The following is a 22300-nucleotide window of genomic DNA, read 5'->3' on the forward strand; positions in this document are numbered from 1 at the left end:
CATCAAATATTCAATACTTGAAGTATTCTCAATTATAGTTCAGCAAAAAAAAAATCTAAATTGAATATTTACTAGATAATATTTACTAGATAATATTTACTAGATAATGGAATATGAACTATTATTTAACGAATTCTGACATATAAATTCAAGCCGTTAAATTTGTTTTTTATGCAGAACAAAAAATTGCAAAATTGTTTATTACTTGTTATTCTGTGTATTATATTTGTAAATAATTTATTTTTGGTGTGTACACAGAATTTTTTTCCCGTTATTTTTCTATTGCATACGAACAGCAAGAGTTGTGTCGAGCAGTTAATTTACTTATTAAGAAAATAACGCGAGATAAACAATGCGCATCTGCAGCCGTATTCACTTCTCTTCGTTAAAGATATCGGAGCTTTTGCCTGAAATTTCACTACAATATTTCTAAGTAAAGAAACGACGAAAACTTTATTTAAATTTGTTTAGATAAAACTAACAATAAGATATAACATTTATGTTTACATGTTTAAAAAACTTTTTTATTGATGTATTTAAAAAGAAATTTTTGACTAACACTCCGTTATGCTTAACGGGGAGATAAGAATACGGCCCCTGAGAAATATTGAAAATATCAACAGAAAAATAAATCATACTTTGGATTTCTAAGAGTTGTAACCAAAGAGTTGTAAAACTAAAATCTCTCATCGAAATATATAATTAACCAAAAAAAATGTGTTAAGCTGCTTATTGACAAAACTAAAACAAACAAGTAAAAATTAAGCAATATTTTAATGTCCTAATTAAATAATCTATTTAAAGATCTTTTTTTATTCCCACAGAGATATTAAAACACTTTTTGAAACAGCTAACAAACAGTTGGGTAAAACTATTGAGTGTTTTATAAGTAGCTTTCTCTAAATGTGAATAAAACCAAATTTATTTTATTCCATAAAGTAAATAAATCAGAAAATATTCCCATTCAACTGTAAAATCTAAAAATCAATGACGCTGACAGAGAGATGTTCGTTTTTCGGAGTAATCTTAGATGAACATTTACGTTGGAGTGTACATATCAGCAGTACGTTGGAGTGTACGTATAAGCAGCATTGAGAAAAAAATATCAAAATATATTGGACTAAACCATTTCTAAACAAATAAAAAATAAACAATAAACTCTTTTATTCATTGTTATTTTTATTCATTGTTATTTTTATTCATATTTTATTTGATTTTTTTTTAATGGGTAAATAAAAAAGTTAAAAAAATATATAAAAATTACAAAATTAAAAAAATAAAAGAATTATACAAATCAGAAAAATACAAAATTTGAAAACTGTACGGTATACAGGAACATGTGTGCAGAATATTATTTGAAACTTATGAAACTATATCTTGCAAGCCTCTTCTGCGTATACTTGGTGCATTAAATGTTTATGAAATCAACTTAGACTAAGTTGTTCATGTGTAAAACGAAGATGGAATCAAAATATTTCTCTATTAAAATATCATATATATCTTAAAATATGTTCTCCTCTAATACTTTAATTGACAAAGTTCACAAATTCAATTGACAAATTCACAAATACCCGACAAAATTCACAAATACCCGACAAAATTTTCCGATAAAAACCCAGATTGTTCCTACAGGGTGACCGGAAAGTTCTGTCAGTACATCACAATCAATTTACTTTTAATGTAATATACATAAACTATTGAAATTACAGTAACAGATCAAGTAACATATGTAGTGTAAGTATACCAAGAATTATTCAAATCGGTCTCCTTTTTGGTCCACTGTCAATTATAATCGATGACGCCATGATTGTATGGCGGCACGAATGGTTTCCATAGGAAATTTTTCCCATTCGTGGATCATCATTCGTTTCATGGAGGCCAAGTTGGGATGTTGTTTAGCATTGACCTTGGACTACAAAATACCCCACGCGCAAAAATCAAGTGGATTCAGGTCGGGAGAGGACGGAGGCCACTCATCTTTAGCAATAAACTTAGGGCAATTCTGTTGGAGCCATTCTTGCGTTGTTTTAGCTGTATGAGCTGGTGCTGAATCCTGTTGAAAACACCAGTCTCCATTGGGATATAACAAATTGGCGTCTGGTTGCAAAATTGCCTTCAGGACACTCTCTTGATAAGATACTGCATTAATTTTGGTGCTACGTTTAATAAAGATCAATGGCAATTTTCCTTTGCTACACACTGCTGCCCATACCATCACCGAACTTCGATTCTGATACCGCTGAACTGTTTCTGAAGACTGAGGTATGTCCTTTAATGATGTTGACCACACGACATTGTTTTTAGCATTAAAATTTTGTTCCATCACGAATAACTTTTTATCATAAAAGATAATGTTCTGTACCGCACAATGACCATACTGACGTAACAACGTTTTGCATTTTTGCAACCTGGCTAGCTTTTGATTTGCAGTCAATCCATTAACTTTATGCTTGCGTTAAGGTTTCAATCCAAGGTCTAATTTTAATAATTCCCTCATCGACTACCTGGGTACTCCTTCCTCCTTAACCAATTTTCGCGCTGACCTTTCAGGGTTCCTCCAAATTTTCTCGCGTATTCGTTTAATACGATCTGGGGTTCTAACTGTTCGTGGACGACCCGACCTTTCACTGTCTTCAACACCACCAGTTTCACGCAACCGTTGGATAGTTCGATAAGCGCATCTCTTAGTAATTCCATGCACCTTTACTAATTTGAATATTTCAGCACCCGTAAGTCCTTCCTCATAATGTCGTTGAATCAACAAACGATGAACATTTATAATGACTACAATAGAAAGAACAAACCCAGTTACTATTGACAAATTCAGTAACAATTGGTAAGCATCATTGTACAGTTACAATTGTACTAAACTGATACAAAACTGATAAAAAATTTAATGATAAACACTTGTAAATAATGAAATATGGGAGACCAGAAAGTCTGCACATTGATTACTGACAGAACTTTCCGGTCACCCTGTATATATTATTTAAAATTAGTTACATATTTACATAGTTACAAAATAAGTCACATGTTCAATTTAATATTGTCAACCTTACTTGTAGAAAAGGTTTCCTTAGATTACAAGTAAAAATAAAACTTGTATATTATTATTTATTATTATTAATAAGTTACACGGACAATACATGAACCGTAAATTCATCATTAACTAGCAAAGCTAGTTCGTATAGCAGCATTGAAGCAACCACGGAAAATGATGTACTACGGTAACTGTTTTAGATGCCGGTCTAAATTAATTTTAAACTTTTTTACTGAAGTTGTATTTACATTGTCTGGCAAGGCATTCCATGCGTTTGCTACACGGTTGTTAAAAAAATTATATCGGACCTGACAGTTTTTGTCGATTTCATGATGGTACCGGATGCGATGTCCATAGCTGGGGAATGTTAATTGGATTAATACTCCAGTTAAATAACTCAATATTATTCTCTAATTTAAATTTTTGAATAAGATCCAATCGTTTTTGTATAGATCAAGTTAATAATGATTTAAAACACATGTTATTACTTATGGCATTTTAAATGTAACTTTTAAATTAAAATTTAACTGTATAAAACATATACTACAGAATGTATCAAAACGTTTTCATTAACTCATTTATGGTGTTACCTCTAATCTTGAATACCATTCTTGAAATTTTTCTTTAAATACCAATGAACTGTTAGTTTTTTATATATAAAAATAAGTTTTAATGTATACACATATTTCGGTTTTTGTAAATAAAGTAGACCGGGCACGTTAAACCGTTTCTTTTTTTTCTTTTTTTTTCTTTTGTAATTTTTTTAGCTTTTCATATTTTATTTTATTTTTTTTATGGAAAAAAGTTGACAAGACCCTACGCTACCTATAAACAACATTATTAAAAGTTCATAATTGATTTTTAATACATTTTAAAGTGATTTTGTCACGTTATGTCTGATGGGCTAACGTGTCGCTAAGGGATAAGTTAGCCCAGGGGTATAAAACAAGGGCAAATATTAACCAAGGGTAAATATTATTTATTATTATTATTATTATTATTATTATTTTTTTAGTTAAAAAATAAATAATATATGAAATTTGAAGTTGGACCTTTTGGAGTGACCTTCGTATGAAACCCACTATATACTAAAAACGTTTAAAACTTAAATTTATTTAGTTCTTAATATTTACCCTAAGTTCTTTTGTTTTTTTTCAGAACATATTAAAACACAAAGTATTAATATCGGAAATAAAAACAAGCTATTTAACAAAAAAAATTGTTGAGAATCGGTTTTAACATGCCCCATTTGCACTGGGCCAACTTGCTCCGTCGTAATGTTAAGAATATAAACGCTTTTATTCTTAAACCATTAACCAATATTGTTTAACATTATATAATAAAATATTCCTTAAACTATCAACTTTAAATTTAAAACTTAATTAATTAATTACGGTCGAACACCAGTGAACATATTAACGTCAAACAAATTGTTCAAAATTTACTTTGATGTATCAAAAATTGTTAAAACGGCCCTGCACTAACTATGATTTAACCAATTTGTTATTATTATTTCTTTCTTTACTTGAATATCACTCTTAACATAAATGAAATGATGTTCTTTAAATAATGTTCTTTACATGATGTTCTTTTTATGATGTTTTTTTTATGATATTCTTTATCTGATATTTTTTACATAATGTTCTTTAAATGACGCTTTTTAAATGATGTTCTTTAAATGATGTTCTTTAAATGGTGTTCTTTACATGAAGTTCGTTACATGATGTTCTTAACATAATGTTCTTCACATGATGTTTTTGAAACATTTTCAATTAATTATTATTTACTTTTATATTTTTCAATATATAGTTGTAAGGTTTATATATATATATTACGGTTTTTATATATACGTACAAATGGGGCTTGGTGATACGACAACATGATGTCTTCTTCTAGACCCGCCTATATTTATATTTATATTCTTTTAATTTGTAAATGGCAAAACGTAAACAAAAAAAGTTTTAAATGTAAACGGCGAAATAAACAAACAACAAAAAAAAGATAATGATTTCAATACTCCGTTAACACAAAGAAAACTTTCAAAAAATAAATTGAAATGAGTGACTCAATTTGCCAAAAACCGCAGCTTCATTAAGATTGGGTTAATTAATCTTGCCTACCTGATCAGTTCTGTTTGAAAGTGTAAACATGTTGTTGTTGTCAACTTTAGAGAGAGCACTTTTAGGTTCGAATTGTCTATTAAGACATTTTGCTTTTTACAATGATTTTGTTAGCTCCATGCCATTTTTCCACGAATTTGAAACAGTAGAGTTTGAGATTTTTTTTTACTGGAAATAAAGTTGTATACCCCTTTTGAAGGGTATATAACATAAAAGGTAGAGTATAAAAAGGTTATATACCCCTTTTGAAGGGGTATATGACAGCAAAAAATTATGTTAAGGTTTTCGTAATTGCGTCTTTATTATAGTTTAGCTTGGCTGATGATAATAATTTAGTAGAAATCGTTAAACATTCAAACAGGAAATTCCGCATAATAGTGCAATGGAAGTTAATTTTAATTGAGTTGCGAAGAGGTGGGCCGAAATCGAGTTTTATAGTTTTGGAGGAGCTGTCAGTCAGCACCAGATCAAGGGTATTGTTTCCAAAAGTTGGTTTTTTGACATGCTGAGCAAAGGCTGACAAAGTGTTAACATACTCCAAGCAGGGCCGGATTTACATATTTTGGGGCTCACGCCGAATTACTTTTTGGAATTTTCTTTTTTGAATTTACATAAAAAACAAATTACATAAGTATACTGACAGTATAATACAGTACACATATATGTAAGTTGATTTTATAAACTAGAAAATTTTAGCATAAAAGTAAACTTTAACAATTTTTTACTAAAAGAAATTTTTTTCGTTTTTTTTTCTTGACAAAATTTGTCAATTTGAGAATCCGTATCAAGTAGTTCTATTTTTTTAATTATTCAAAGTTTCTTGGTTTATATTTGATCTCAAAAAACTTTTGATCAATTTAAGTTTTGGAAAACTTCTTTCATCAAAACAATTTGTTATTATAACGCATAAAAAGATTCTCAAAACTGTCTCAAAATTTGGAAATGTAGTTTCCGAATTTTTTTCTTTTATCAGCTTATAAATAAATGAGCCATAGCTGTTTCTTAATATTTAGTTTTCATAAAGTTATGAAATTGCAAAATTTCATTAAACAAAGGCATATTCATGGTATTGTTCAACAATTTCTTCATCATTTTTCTTTAGCTTCTCATTATCGGTATATTAAATATCAATGATCGTCTTGAGAAAGATGTTTCCATGACAGCCAATGTCATCTTTTCTGCTGATGTTTATGTTACAGCTACGATTAATTCAAGAGAACACGTGACTTCTTGCAATTGATGATTATTTTTGAAACTGACTGTTCTGTTTTAATAAAGCAATTTATAGGCTCTGTACTTCCGACTTTCACCAAAAAAATCATCAAGTTTCTAAACTTTTTAAATTCTTTAACAATCAAGTTTCTAAACTTTTTTAAATTCTTATTCTTTTTCAACTTTTTCTTACGCTTTTGAAACCTACTTTTGTGTAATCGATTCATTTTCTAAATAAAACAAAATAAATAAAGTAATAGGCTTGGTTGAGGAAGACGTGCAATCGCACTCTGTTCCTGACCAGGCATATAATATTTAGTTGCCACAACTTGGACATTAATGTTTATGTATGTTTCTATATATGACAATTAGTTTTTAAAATACACGCTTAAAGAATAAATTTCATAACTTTAAACCTTAGCATATTTAAATATTTTTCACTTAAATTTTAGGGCCTCAAAAATCGCGGGGCACTAGGCCGCTACCTAATCAGTCTATAGGTAAATCCAGGACTGACTCAAAGAAGTTAATGTTCAATATAATTGCATTTTCGGTAATGCCACCAGCTGCTATCCACTATATGTAAGGGTAATTGAAAATACCAACTATTTATTGTTCCTTATCTATCTTCTTTGCCATAGTTAAGGCAGAAATTAGGCTACAATTAATTGTTTTGTTAAGTTCTATGTTTGCAGATGTTTTCTTGATTATTGCATCCAAAGTGAAATTTCCTAGAACTCAATAAACTACAGTGTTTCCATACAACTCAATAAACTACAGTCACCCCCCTCCCACGTAAAATTGCCTCTGGTTGTTTCCATACAAAATAATTCTGGAAGTGAAAACGAACATGAAACAAAAACCAGAAAAAGCAGGAAAAATCAATTGATTAGAAAAGATTTTTAATTTAAAAAATGTTGCAAATCTAAAAAAGTTATGGATATTAACAAACAAAAAAATGTTGTTAATGTAGTTAATTTTAAAAATGTTGAAAACAAAGAGATAATTTGCTTGGGAAGTGTCAGAGCAAATGGGGTAAGAATACATTTAGTGTGGACTCCTCAAGGATTAGTGACATGAAGAATGCACAAGTTACAAAAGAACTGGCCTATTTATTTGCGATTATTGTATTCATAGTTTGTTACACACTCGCGGAAAGTCGTGGAAAGTGTGTTTTCCTCCACACCGGTGTGTAGCGATCACTCCTATACACAAGCGTGGAGTTATTTTGCACCATGATCTGCAAAGCGTTATATTCGTTTTTATAAAAAACATCGTAACCCGCTTCGCAGATTATAAGTAAGTGATTTTAAGAAGTACAAAGGATAATAGAGTGAAAGACAGAAGTCGAGTTAGAAAAAGTTAATTTGCACAAATGTGTGCAAAATAACTCCACACTTGTGTATAGGAGTGATAGCTACACACCGGTGTGGAGAAAAACTCCACACTTTCTACGGGTGTGTAAAAATGCGATTATTATATTCCTAGTCACAAAAAGCTCACAAAAAGCGCATTTCTCACTAAGCTATATCTTGAGTCTAATCTGCTTTTTTCAAAATTTTTCTTTTGAGTTTTTTTTTTTTGCTTTTATTTATTCATTTTTTATTTGTAGTTTTTCTGAAAACTTTAACTAAAAATATAAAGGTATTGCTAATTTCTCCTTTAAGACTTTTCTTCAATATAAAGTGGTATTAAAAAGTAAGAGTTCAATTTTAATTAGATGTCGTACTTCTAAAAAAGGTTTCAGCTTTATTGAATACTGTATTTTTTTCGCTAAGCTATCAGTTATGTTAAGTGTCATACCCTTGAAAAAAGATTTCAATTTTTACAAGATCCATTATAATCTTTTAGAACTTACGGGGGTTCAAAAAAACTTTTATGAAAAGTGCTGAACCTGAAATGAATAATATTCTAAACATAATAGAATTTCCTTTTATTGAATGGATTGTTGAATGGATTATTGAGTAGATTGTTGAATGGATTGCCAAAGTTCACGTAATCAAATTGATTACCAAAAGTACTTTAATATTTTATCACTCGAAAATATTTATAATTTATATTAACATTGTGATTTATCTCGAATGACTTATCGCTTCTGTTTTTCGTTTTGCTACTGAAAGTTACTAATATTAGAATAAAACGTAAGTATAAAAAGAATTAATAAAATATTTTTAATGGCAATATTTTTTTTTCAAGAAAAATTCCTGTCGATGACGATTTAATTTCCGTACATACCTATACCATAAAATCAAGAACGGTGGTTTTTATTTGTAAACTCGCATCCGGTTGCACCGGTGTGTTATGAATAATTACTTTTAAATTAATTTTAAAAAATAATTTAAAATGCTTTTATCTCATAAATATAAAATAAATGAAGTATTTATAAAAAAATATAATTTAAATCTTTAGTTAATAATTAGAAATTTATTCTTACAATGAAACTTTTTTTTTTTTTTTTTACTTTTTTTAATTATTGTTATTATTAAATTTCAAGTTTACGACTTTTTTGTTATTGAAGTTAATTAATAATCTAAATTGATTTATGAAATAATTTAATTAATAATAACTTCCAAAAAGTTTTAAATAAAATTTTTTTAAGTATATTAAATCCGTGTAATAATAATCTTAGAAATGTAAAATAGCTGAGTTTATTTTAATTTATTCTTTTTTAAAAACTATTTTCTCTATTAAAAAAAAAAACCCGGTCCTTTAATGAAAATCTGCGCAGTAGCAAAGCGCATAAATTTTTATGTTATGTTTGTATTTCAAATAGCGCAGCTTTAGATGTCAATATATTTACTTATAGTTATCGTATATAATAGATTGGAACAATAAAGCGATATTAATACATTTTAATTTACAATTAACTAGCTATCTTTTTTTTTTCTACACGATGCAGTATAATTTTAATATTTTAAGTGCTAAACGACTTAACATTTTATAACTTATATTCACAACATAAACTGCTAAAGTAAGCTTGTTTAAATTCAAAAAATGATTTAGCTCTTTCATAAACATTTAAAGGTTGTAGTGAACTAATTAGATATTTAAAAAATGGAACCTCAAGCTGATCGTATAATAAGAGCTAAACCCGATAAAAATATTGCTGGCCTCTATGACATGGAACGTTCATTAGGATCTGGACATTTTGCAGTAGTAAAGTTAGCAAGGCATGTTTTCACAGGTGAAAAGGTGGCGGTTAAAGTAATAGACAAAAGCAAGCTTGATGGTGTTGCTAAGTCTCATCTTTATCAAGAAGTAAGATGTATGAAGCTAGTACAACATCCTAATATAGTTAGACTTTATGAAGTAATTGATACCCAAACAAAATTGTACCTTATTTTGGAATACGGGGATGGTGGCGACATGTATGATCATATCATGAGATATGAAGGGCAAGGAATAAGCGAAGCAAAAGCATGTCATTATTTTAGACAAATATTAAGTGCTATAGATTATTGTCATAAACTGCATGTTGTTCATCGAGATTTAAAGCCTGAAAATGTAATTTTTTTCAAGTCTCAAGACATAGCCAAATTAACAGATTTCGGTTTTTCAAACAGTTTTATGCCTGGTGAAAAGTTATATACTTCATGTGGATCACTTGCGTATTCTGCTCCAGAAATATTACTTGGAGACTCCTATGATGCACCTGCTGTTGGTGAGAAGATTTATTTTTTATGATTTTCAAAACAGTTATAGCATTATGGTTATTTATGTTTTGTTATGTTCATGTTTTATTAGTTTAGAAATTTAATTTTAAATTAATATGAAGCTATTTAAAATAAGTATTTTTTAAATTAGCTTTTCAAATAATCTTAAGGTTACTATATGATCAAATAATTTTGATTCTTTTTTAGTATTATTACCTTGCTTAAATCTTAGATTCTTGCTTAATAATAACACCTCGCTCAACATTAATGCAACTATTTTTTTGTTACAAAGAAATGAGCTAAAATTAAAAAAAAGGGATTATTTTGTCTTTTTCAAATGTTATATGTTGTTCAATTGATTTATTTGTATAAAAAAAATTTAACTGCTGCAGAAGAAAAAATTCTGTGAATCTAACATTTTAAGGCTATTATAGGCCGCTTTGTTTTGCTATTCAATTTTTATATTTTGTTAAATAGTTATCAAGTTTAATGTGTTATTTTAAATATTTATAACTGCATCAAGAACTTCTCTAGTTAATTTCAATATGTAGTGATGTAGTGATAAAGATTTTTAGAGAGGTTTTAGAATTGTTCAACCATTCGAAATCGTTCAACCAGTTATTTAGTTGAATAATGAAGTTTACATAAAGCTGGTTTTATACCTGGTACTGGTTTTATATATGGTACTAATTTTATATTATTTATCTTCGAATTATTATTATTATTTTTTTTTCAAAAACTGTTTATAGTTATAACAATATGTTCACTGTTGAGTAGATTTCTAGTAATTTTTCCATTTAATGTTCACATTTATAATTACTTTTTTTTTCAAGTTGCATAACTTTACATTTATGACTATTAAATTTCATATTCAGTAATTTTTAATGATTATAATCATCTGTTTAATGAAATGTATTATTACCTCTAGCATATCATAGTAAATGTAGTAAAGAATAGTGGTGCTAAACTAGAGTTAATACTAATCACATATGCCACTCAGAATTGCAATCTTCTTTTACTAATTTCTGCTATTTTTCCATTCTTGCTATTTTTCCATTCTTTAATATATGCAGAACACTATTTAGAGAGATTTTGTTTGAAACTGTAAGTTTTGAGTTATATAATAAATGCATTGCACCATGCTAAATTAAAGGCATTTACAAGGTTGAGAAATACTGTGTTGACTGAGGTACCAACGTTAATTGAATCATTTATGATATCTAATGATTCTAATAAATTTGAATTTATTCTAATTTGGTTAGAAGAAATCTTTACCGATTGTAAAAAACTATATTGATATTAATTAGGTTACTTTTTTTATTTTCCTTTTCATAAAAAAATTGTTTTAATTTCAAAATAAATAGTTACTTATTTGGAAATTCATTTTTGTAGTCATGGACAACAACATATGCACCCCCTTGTAGGATTTTAGTCATTTAATGTACTTCCTGATGATGATAAAGAGATATTAATGCGAACTTGACTATCATTAACCATTTAAAAAGTAATGAAAATAAACATTCAACAGTTGGTTTTGAATAGTGGATAGAAACCACTATCAGAGTTGTAAACAAGGTAGAACTGTCTTATGACTTATAACTTAAAATGATTAAAATAATAGTTAAAAAAAATTACCTCTAAAACTTCACTTTCTTTCTTAGGATTCTATTCTTTATTTCTATAAATCTCAAATCCATTTTTGTATGGAATACTGTTGCCATATCTGGAGCGGATCTTCAAATGATGCTCTTTCTCTTTTAGATAAGGTGAAAAAAAGCATTGTATACATACTTGGACCTGGTATTGCAGCCAACCTTCAACCATTGTCACATTGTCATAGTGTTGCTTCTCTTTCCTTGTTCTATGAATACTATAATAGGCACTGCTTTAAAGAGCTAGTGTCTCGTGCCATCTACTAAAGTTCATTCTCATGTTACTTGTCATTCAATTAAGTCTCATCCTTTCACTGTGACTGTTCCTAAATGCTCAAAAAAATTTTATTGGTTTAGTTTTTTTTTTCTCAAACATCAGTTAGAGTTTGCTTCCTTCATCTTATTTCCTCATTCATATAATTTGCTATCTTTTAAATCTGTTAATTTGCGTTATAAACTTTATCTTTTTTCTTCCAGTAACTTTCAACTCTAATATTGGTTGCATGCAGTTCCCCCCCCCCTCCCCATTGGTTCATATTTTTTGAACAGAATTAGTTCATATTTTTTGAACAAGTGCTATGGGGTTGATTAAAGACTTTTTGAAAAAGTTTTATGTGTAAAAACTAAAAAATAATTTTGCTGCAGGATATTTAGGTCATAATTTAAAAGAACAAAATATTTATAATTTCCTAAAATTTTCTTTCTTAAAGATTATAACAAAAATACGTATAAATGTTTATAAATATGTATATATATTTTGTAATAAAAAGATAACATAGGTACATCAATGACAAAAACAATAAAAATTATCAAAAGAAGTACTAAAATATGTAATTTGTTTATATGTTAGAATTTTAAAATATGTGTCATCTTCAGATACAATCTTATAAGATATATTTTGCTTATGACAATATTTATCAGAATGTCCTCATTCATACCAAAATTTTCAGAATGATTTTGACTTGAATCATAAAAGATTTCCCAAATCACTTTCCTCATTATTCAAAATTAGCTCCCAAAACCAATCAGTTTGTGAATTGGTTGATTGATGTTATACTGATCCATGATCCAGGTAAATTTATTTTTGTAACAGGTGGAAACTCATTAAATAGGAATAAATAAAATTTGTACAATAGTTTTTATATTGATCCACATAAATTTTTCTTTTTGAGGAAAATGCTTAAAGAATTACTGAGAGCACCAATTCCAACTTTTGAAATGTTACATGATATTGAACAGGCTATTGTCAATAAATAAATTCCTGTATGATTTTTGTGCAATAGTTCTTTAGCTATATAACCTGTTGTTGCTGCTCCTCCTTTTTCCTATTGTATTGGGGTAGTCCCATTTTATACCTGTTTATTTTAATATTTCTTTTTATAATGAAGTATCTGCTTGCTTCAGAAATTTATTTGAAGCCCTGAATGAGAACTAAGACTAATCAAAACATCAGTTTTCACATGTACAACAGTCTTCATGAAATGATCAAATGTACCTAGTAAAGCATAAAGAACCTATAAAAATATCAGTAATTTTTAAATGTAACAATTTTTAATATCAAGTATGTTCATATATACAATACAATACAATAATATGAACACTATTACAAGATACCAATTTACTTATATTGGTTTTACATCACAGGTTGAAATTGGTTTTAAGGTTTTTCCAGCCCTTGTGATATAATCAGGTTGTTTTTTTTAAGTAAAAAACTTTTTGTTCAAATATTTCATTTATAGTTATAGTGTCTTGATTGATTACAAAACCATTTTCAATTCTTTCAATATTCAAACACTGATCTTTTGAGCATGTGCCTAGATCACAATGTACACCTCCGACTTCTGAAAAAAGATTTGCTGCTTTCATATCTATCATATATGACTGCACTTTCACCTTTACATTAAATTGTTTTCCCTCTTTTAACATAAGGAAAATTTTATTTTTTAACTCTTTAATGTCAGAATTAAAGACAGACAATGATTGAAGAGTTTTTCTTGATTCTTTTCCCATTTGAAAATTCAGCACTTTGTGACTAAGTGGGGCATTTTGTGACTTTTGCAACCATATTGACAAACCTGCTTTTGTTTCAAGTGAAAATGGACAAAACAATGTCAGTATGATATTGCTAGTGTTAACATTATCTTAGTTGTTCTTTAACATACTCTTCAAGCAAGGTTTCCTTACCAGCTTTGAATTGAATGCCAGCATAGCCCATTTTTTTAAAGTTTGTTTTTCTTCAGATGCAGATCTTTGCCAGCTATTCTAAACAATTTTTTTGTGTGCAAATGTCAATTTATCGGTGCCAAGTGTCGTACCAATTACCAGTATATAACCTGTTATATTTGCAGAAGTAGTTTTTGGTTGTTTATTTTCCTCAGCAATAGAAATTTCAAATAAGTCAAATTCAGTGAGCTTCATTGTTATTAAACTAAAGATATAAATATTTTTGTTGATTCATTATCTAATAACTTTTTAAACAAAATGATGTAAACCTAAGATAATATAATTCAAAGTTATTTTTTCTGAAAAAAATTAGTTAAAAAATACTAAAATTGTGCTAAATTTTAGTTGTTTCATTAAATATAATATGTACAAAAAATTTTGTGCAATAATCTATGAAGTTAACATTCACATTTCCAAAAACTGCAGTCTAAGATTGTTTCTATATACAATTATCACATTAGCACTGCTTATATAGTGACATTTTTTCTTATATAATGCCAAAAATGACTTTTGTGTATCATTTATACCTATTACATATCTTTTGCAACGAATTTATGTTATTCAAAATAGTATATTTCCTGAACAAATTATGCTTTTGAATTAATTTTTTTTTAATGAACTGGAAATTTATTTGGCTTTCAATAACAGCTAACTTAAATTTATTTTGGTAACATTGATTTTTGACCAATGTCACTGTTTGTCCACTGTGCCCCCCTTTCATCTAATTGTTATTAATTACATAAAAGTGGTATCAAAGAAATTTTTGATTTGCATTATTTTAGAAGATTTAAACAATGGTGCTTAACTTGTCAATGCAATTAAATACTAAACTTTTAAACATATCAAAGCTAATCTTTGTCCAAAAATCTCAAAGATTTATTAATTTTTTTATGGCTGCGCAGGACAGTATAAGAACTGCTAACATTTTTACAACTTAGTTACATTTACAATTACTTTGCTACCAGCAATGGTAATTAGCTGTCTAATGACCTAGGTTGCAATCTAAAAAAGCATGTTGTTAAGCAAGGAGTAAAAATACATTGAGGTAAAGGTTAAGGTTGACATTAAGATTGAGTTGATGTGTGTACAGTCTATTGCATGTTCACCCTATTCAAGTCAGTTGATAAATGCATACTCTGCTGTATCTTCTACCTAACTCAGTTGATGTTTATGCAAAAAATAAAACAGAAAAAAAAAACAACAATAAAGAAGTAGAAGAAAAAAATTTAACAAGCGAGAAAAAAATGTAAGCAAACACTTTTATTTGTAAATAAAATGCATTTAAAACCTCTATTCCATGGGTTGCAGCATTAGAAAGGGGGGAAGGGGAGAGATTCCTACCTTACCATACTTTTTTTCCAAATTTTTAAAATAAAGTATAATTTATGATATAAAAATCAAATTTTTTGTACCCATCAGACCCCTTCCTCTCTGTAAGTGTATGTGTGATAAAATGGAACATTATTATTATTGTTGTTATATTAATATTTCTTCTTATTGTTTTCATAATGATGCTAGTGTATTGTTCTGTTTGACCAAGAAAATCTTGTATATTGTCACTCTTGAAGGATGATTTTCTGTCATATGGAAGTAGGCAGACCAAAAATAGCAAAATGCAATGAGCAACAGTAGTTGAATCTATGTTGGCACAAGTGAATACAAATCAAAAAAAATTTACCAATGGTAGTGAGCATATATTTATTACAGGTAGTTGAAGGTTTAGTTTTTCAGGCGACTGAGTAATTTTAATGAGTTAGGACTTTGGTTGTGTGTAGATAGTGGTGTGTAGAAAGATGGTTTGCATTGTTGACATACTCGACAGTTGCCTGTAACAGATTTTACTTCATCTACTAAGAATGGTAGGTTGTGAAAACAAACAAAAGCAGTCATTCTGGTAACACCAAGATGGCATTACAAATCTTGTAAAGACAACAGAGTAGACAAGGTCATTGCTGAAGAGTACATACAACTAAAAGTATCAGGTGCAATATTGTCTATTCCTTTTCGGTAAACAATGTCAAAGCATTAACAAGAAATTGACACCATTGATATATTTTATTGTTCCTAATTTTACTTGTATTATTCTTGTTAAACATAAATGATACAGGTTTACAATCAGGAGTGAGGTTTTTGAACAGATTCAGAGGCTCTACATTTAATGTAGCAAGTCCAACTACAAGAGGTGCACACAAATTGTTCATAACATGTAGTATTACATTGGTTTAAATCATGAATTTTTATGTCAGTTAAACAATTCCAACAATTGACTTTGACAAAATTGAGATTGACAAAAAAGTTGATGCCATTTGAACAGAGAAATTAGTTGGTTACTATGAATTGAATACTTTAAGATCTGCTATTAAGCTTTGAAAGACATATTTTAGAGAAATGTTTTTTTTTTTCATTTTTTATAGGTAGCATCTTTAGCTGGACATCTATATCTAGGATGCACAGCATTTCCACAGAGGAAGCAAATTTTGATTTTGGAGGAGTTGGTACTATCAGGAATGGCAGTAGATGTTATTAGAATTTCTTTATTCTCATTAGAAACACTTGCTGTAAAAGTAGGTTTTTGATAAACTGAGGATAGATAATCTTTGGAATTTTTTGATCAGGTTTGTAAGCTCTAGCTTTGTCAAACTCTAAATTTGTCAAATCTCTAATTTCTCTATTTTTGTAAGTCACAGATTTCATTAGATGCTATACCACTTATAAAGGAGTCACAAATGGTTTTGTAATGCTGTAATTGCTTTAAAGTTACAATCTTTGCCAAGTATTTTAAGTGCTTGGATATAATCATTAAATGATTCACATAAGTTCTGTTGACCTGCTGCTAAACAATGTCAAGCAAATATAGTGTTCAATGGTTTATTGTTGAGATTACTTAATGTGTCTATAGCAGAATCATAGGTTTTACATTCACTGATGTATTCAAGAATCGAATGAAAAAGAAGTTTGACGATGTTTTCATAAAGCAACATGTCTAGAACTAACCCAAGACTCACCTACAGTTACATTGGAAACACTAAACCTATATTCATTAGAGCAATCTACTGCACACTAGTTACAAGAATATGAGACTGTGTCATTGGATATTTTACCAAAACAATCAACTCAAAAAAGCACTGCTCCAAATCGGTTAGATCTTAAACAATGGACTACTAAAAACTTGAAGATGTCAGTGAGAATGTGATGAAGTGGAGCATTATTATTATTGTTGTATTAATATTTTTTCTTATTGTTTTAATTAATAAAAAGTTAAAAAGTAAAGAATTAATTATTGACATTTATCCTTCAAGCTCATAACAATACTTTAGGTAGCTTGAAAAAAACAAACATTTTTTTTTGAAACAATTTAATAAAACTAAAAATATTTAAATCAAAAGAAAGGTTTTAATAAACATTTACGTTGCTAATTGTAAGTATTTATTGCTGATTGTAAGTATTTATTGCTGATTGTAAGTATTTATTGCTGATTGTAAGTATTTTATGGTCAATTTTAAACAATCATCAACTAATAAAGCTTAAAAGTTAAAACAAAAATTATAAAAAGAAAACATTTAGAAAGAAGTCATTAAAAGGCAAAAATACTGTTCTATAAATTATTTTAATAAGCATGTAAAAATAACTTATTTCAATTTTGATTTTGGCTTATTAGCAATGATGTTCATTTTAATTTTACTTAGGTTTTCATAGTGCTTTAACATAGCTTTTATATATAAAAACAATAGTTTTGTTAAATTCAGTGAATAAAAAAGTATATGTAATCATAAAAATATTGTATAAATTAAAGTGTTTTTTTTATTACTATTTTTAATAAAGTTAAAAAAGTTATGAAAAGAAAAAACAGAAGTTCTTATAAAGTTTTTGTTTTGTTTCCTTCTTTTCTTTTCCATAAATTAAAAAAAAGCAAAAGGTCATAAGTTAAAAGGTCATGTTATTTATAAGTTAAAGATCATTAATATAAGATAAAGATTAATCAAAGGTTAATGTTCAGATTTTTTAATTATATATTAATATGTTATTATAAATAAAATGAACTAGCTAAAATAAAAAAAAGTTAGTTATGTACTGCATTTGAAACATTTTTTTTTATTATTTATATAAGAGGAAAAAAGCAGTAAAAGATATTTGGGTATATTCTTAGTTAGAAGTATACCCAAATAACTCTTAGGAGTATACCAATTAAAATTATTTTTTTTTAAGATTTTCAAAAAATTAGAATTTTAAAAAATTTTTCTTTAAGAAAATTAAAAATTATAACTATATCTTTTATTGAATTTGAATATAATAATTTTTAGATGTGTGGTCATTGGGAGTCATACTGTATATGATGGTTTGCGGTAAAGGTCCTTTTAACCATGCAAATGATTCTGAAACACTTACAATGATAATGGATTGTCGCTATGATTTGCCATCTACTTTATCTTCACGCTGCAAAAGGTTTTTTTATTGAGCTAACAACTATATATTTTTTGCATGAGAGTGAAGTCTTTAAAAGGTGCAAGTATTAGTAATACACCCAGACCCATAAAAGCAAAACTTTTATAGGGGAGGTTGGGGGAATATAGGAGGTGTGTGGTAGAGCTCTAGTGGGAAATGCGTTTTAGAAGCAAAAGTTTGTAATTAACTTACAATAATGAACTCTTGCTTACAATGAAAGGCATTGTATGGGGGATTTTGTATTTGTTTTTTTAATTTTTTTATCTCCCTAAAATCATTTAAGGACTACTACAGTTAAGAAGGTTATTTAATTTTTAAGTCACTTAGGCAGTTGTAGGGCACAAATATCATAGTATATGATTTTTTTACATTAAATATTCTATTAATATTCTTCAAAACTTTATTTTATGTTATTCTAAACTTGATTGCTATAGAAGTATACTTAAGTGTACATAAGTATACAAGAATACTGTTTATATGAATATGTTCCAATAAAATGTGATATATAATATCATGTACTCTTAGGTGAAATTCTGTAAAAAATTCCCATGCACCCTTTTATTAAGACCACTTTTTCTTATAGAAAATTCACTGTTTTGGTATTTATAGAAAACCAAAAAAATTTTTGTTAATAAAATATAATCTTAAATTTCTATTAATTTTAGCTTAATTTCTCGAATGCTCGTACGACAGCCATCAAGCAGAGCTTCCATTGCAAATATTCTTGATGACCCTTGGCTAAGTGAGAGTTCATTACCAAAAATGATGACAAGAAAACCACTTATATCAGAGGTCAATATACCCAGTGAGATACATTCAATAGTACTGAAAAAAATGGAAAATGGGAATATTTCAACCAGAGAGCAAATAGAAAAGTAGTTTTATTTTTAAATATTTATTAATTCTGTTATTGTTTTAGATTCTAATAAATTCTCTTAGTTTTAATTTTAATCTGTATTGTGTTTATGTGTAAATAAAAGATTTTTGAAGGTATTTTATAACAATAACATTTAAATATTTTTAGATCTTTACGAGAAAAAGCTTACAATCATATTGCTGCAACATATTTTCTGCTTGCAGAGCGTGCTTTAAAGAAAATTTACGTTGGTGCATTTCATGTAAAAAATGAAGGTTATAATATGTTTTCAAGCTCTATTGCCAGGTGATTGTTTACTTTTTGTTTACATGAGTACTTTTATATATGTTTTAGAGTTTTATTCAGATCTTAAATATATAAAAAAGATAAATTTGCTGAGTATGTTTGTATTCGTTGTTTACTTGCTTGACCTATTTTATATTTACTTGCAGATCTACAAGCCAAGTTGATTGTCCTACTGAAATAACTCAAGATGATTCTATAGAAGTAATCAACTATCCAATTACAAACGATCTTACTAGGGAACATTCACAATCGGATGAATGTTTGGTAAGTGAATCTTCTCATGATGACGAGTTTCAAATAAAGCCACTTCAGCCTCGGACACAGCGACTTACTTATCCAAGTACAATGTATACAAAACAGAACACTAAAAGCTCTTCCAATCTTTTAAATGAGATATCTGAAGAACATCATTCTGCTGACGAAAGTCCACGATCTTCACCTCTGCAACGCCGAGCTTCTCAAAGGCGTAGGCAATACCATGCTTGTCGATTGTCACCCATTCATAGTAGGCGATCGAGCTGCAGCAGCTCTGATGATGAAGAGTTGCATTTGCTAACAGAGAGAAGGAGAAGATCTGGGTTAGGTTTGCAGACACTGCAGACCAGTTTTCAATCATTAAATACATTTACTCAGAATACTTCTGGAAATTGTATAGGTAAACAAAATTTTATCTGTTCCCAACAAATGGATAAAAAAACGGACTTAGAAAATTTCTTTTTATCGTCTTTGAACTCAAACTTATCAAAACAACGTACATCATACGGGCGCTACTTAAGTGATACCAATCTAACATCTCGTTATCTTCAGCTACATTTAGCAATATTAAACAAAAAAAAAGATAAAATGGTAAAAAGTTCTAGTGACACCAATCTTTCATCAACTATGCTGCAAGATCCACACAACATATTTCTTACTTCTCAATTTATTAAGAACAAGGATTTATTTCTTAAAGGAATAAAAAGAAGCAGTATTAATAGCTCCAGTTTTTCGTCTCCTATTGAGGAAGAGCCTCCTAATGAACTTTCGAATTCCCACCCATTGACTGAGGGTAACATATCGGATAAATTTCATAAATGTGCATCCCTCAGCAAATTGTCAGAATCAATAAAACGCAATCGCAAGCAATATAGTGATTCAGACCTGTCAGTAAAGAGTTGTAATGCCGAAATCCGTTTCTATATTGAAAACATTATTAATACCGATAGACTATCAAATTTGTCAAAAATTGTTAGTGTGTACACAGGAGGTCTTTCTCAAATCCTTTGATCACACCTCTCAGCGTTTGGCGTTCCTTAGTTTAGCATCGCACATAAATATATTTTTAAATAACTTATGAAGTTTTTAGACGTTTGGAGTAATTTACTTTTAAAGGTCGTTAATAACAACTTTATGTTTACTCTTGTATCTAATGTCGTCAAGTAGTTAATTTTTGTCATCCGTAAAGTTAAATTAAAGTTGAAACAAAGTAAACGAATGAACTTAATAATTTATTTGAATTTCCTTTGGTGATTTTGGAGTTTCCTTCGTTGCCTATTCGGAGTTGTAATTTGATCTTAGTCTAAAATATTAAATTTGTTTCCGTTTGTATGAAGTGTTTATTTTAAACTTTTTTAGTTATATTTAACTGCTGAGATATTAAGTTTATGTGAAAATCCGCTTGATCAGTGCAAAGAATGCGTATAAAGTAAACCTTGATTTGTTTAGCAATACGAGAAACCCCTCGGGGAACAATAAAGTCCCATACATTTGTTTTAATAATAAAACAGTTTATAACTACACTGTTTAATTGCGTCAATAAAAACTCAAAAATATTCCTAATATCTGAAGAATGTTGTATAATAAATACTTCAGGGATTAAAATTAATGCAATTTTGATTTGAATTTGAATATGAAGCCCACTTGCTTAAATTGCGTACATAGTTATTTAAATATTGTCATTTAGTTATTTTAATGTTAGAGTTTTTTCTCAGGCCACTGCAGAGTATTAAAATAGTTTTACCACTGTGAGAAAATTGTTTTCAGTTTGCAGTGATCTTTAACGTGTAAAAGTAAATTGCGACCTAACCTTTACAACATAATGACTTATAAAATATAGGATAAAATCAATCGTTGTTTTTTTGTTGTATTCTTAATCTATCAAAATCACATGCTTTATTTTTTTGTAGTTATTAAGGTGCTCTTAGAAGTCTTTACGTTCGTATTTAAATGAGAAGTTTATGCCTCCTTCTTTACCAATGTCGCTTATTGGGCTAGAGCCGGCGTCGAACCTCGTACCTTTGAGTTCTGAGCCAAAACTCTAATCACTGCATTACTGCGCCACGGCTGCAAGATTCGGTGTTATTTTAAAAGAACCATGTATTTTTGTTTTTTAAAAATTGGTCCGCTGACAAATTCTTAAGAAGTACACAGGTTTAAATTAATTTTATAGCTTCAAGTACTAATTTCAAAAATGTAAACAAGATTCAGTGTTAGCTGTGTTTGTCTGGAGCAAAAAGGATCGTAATAAATTATACCAATGTGATTATAAAATGCTTGATTTATTTGGATGAGAACCCTGAATCATTATTCATAAGATAGCTCCACCAGCACTTGATGATGGGGGGAGTTGGCGTTTTAGACGAAGTTTTGTATTTATCTAGTTTGATAGGATGAAATAACTCAAAGAAAATATCATTTTCTCAGTTCTTTATACCTCAGTTTTTTCAAGTCATTAATAAAATAAAGACTTGAAAAAACTGAGCTATAAAGAAATCCAAGAATACCAACACATGAATACATATGTAATAATTGAAAAG

General features: G+C 28.5%; 1 protein-coding gene across 1 annotated transcript; it reads left to right on the plus strand.

Moving 5' to 3' along the window:
- Window positions 1–9104: 9104 nt before the first annotated feature.
- LOC100200107 (SNF-related serine/threonine-protein kinase) lies at window positions 9105–21092 on the plus strand. Its single transcript, XM_065819914.1, has 5 exons — window positions 9105–10033; window positions 18202–18343; window positions 19009–19218; window positions 19368–19505; window positions 19652–21092. Exons 1-5 carry the CDS (start codon window positions 9427–9429, stop codon window positions 20769–20771), a joined length of 2217 nt encoding a protein of 738 aa, XP_065675986.1. The 5' UTR covers window positions 9105–9426; the 3' UTR covers window positions 20772–21092.
- The last annotated feature ends 1208 nt before the right edge of the window (window positions 21093–22300 follow it).

Source organism: Hydra vulgaris, chromosome 15 (assembly GCF_038396675.1).
Source record: "Hydra vulgaris chromosome 15, alternate assembly HydraT2T_AEP".
In the NCBI taxonomy this organism is placed as follows: Eukaryota; Metazoa; Cnidaria; class Hydrozoa; order Anthoathecata; family Hydridae; genus Hydra; species Hydra vulgaris.

Bases quoted from the DNA above. Each gene is read 5' to 3' on its own strand.
- LOC100200107 (XM_065819914.1), top strand. From the start codon at position 9,427: ATGGAACCTCAAGCTGATCGTATAATAAGAGCTAAACCCGATAAAAAT. The intron at 19,219-19,367 runs GTAGTTTTATTT...AAATATTTTTAG, and splicing joins ACCAGAGAGCAAATAGAAAA to ATCTTTACGAGAAAAAGCTT. The intron at 19,506-19,651 runs GTGATTGTTTAC...ATTTACTTGCAG, and splicing joins TTTTCAAGCTCTATTGCCAG to ATCTACAAGCCAAGTTGATT.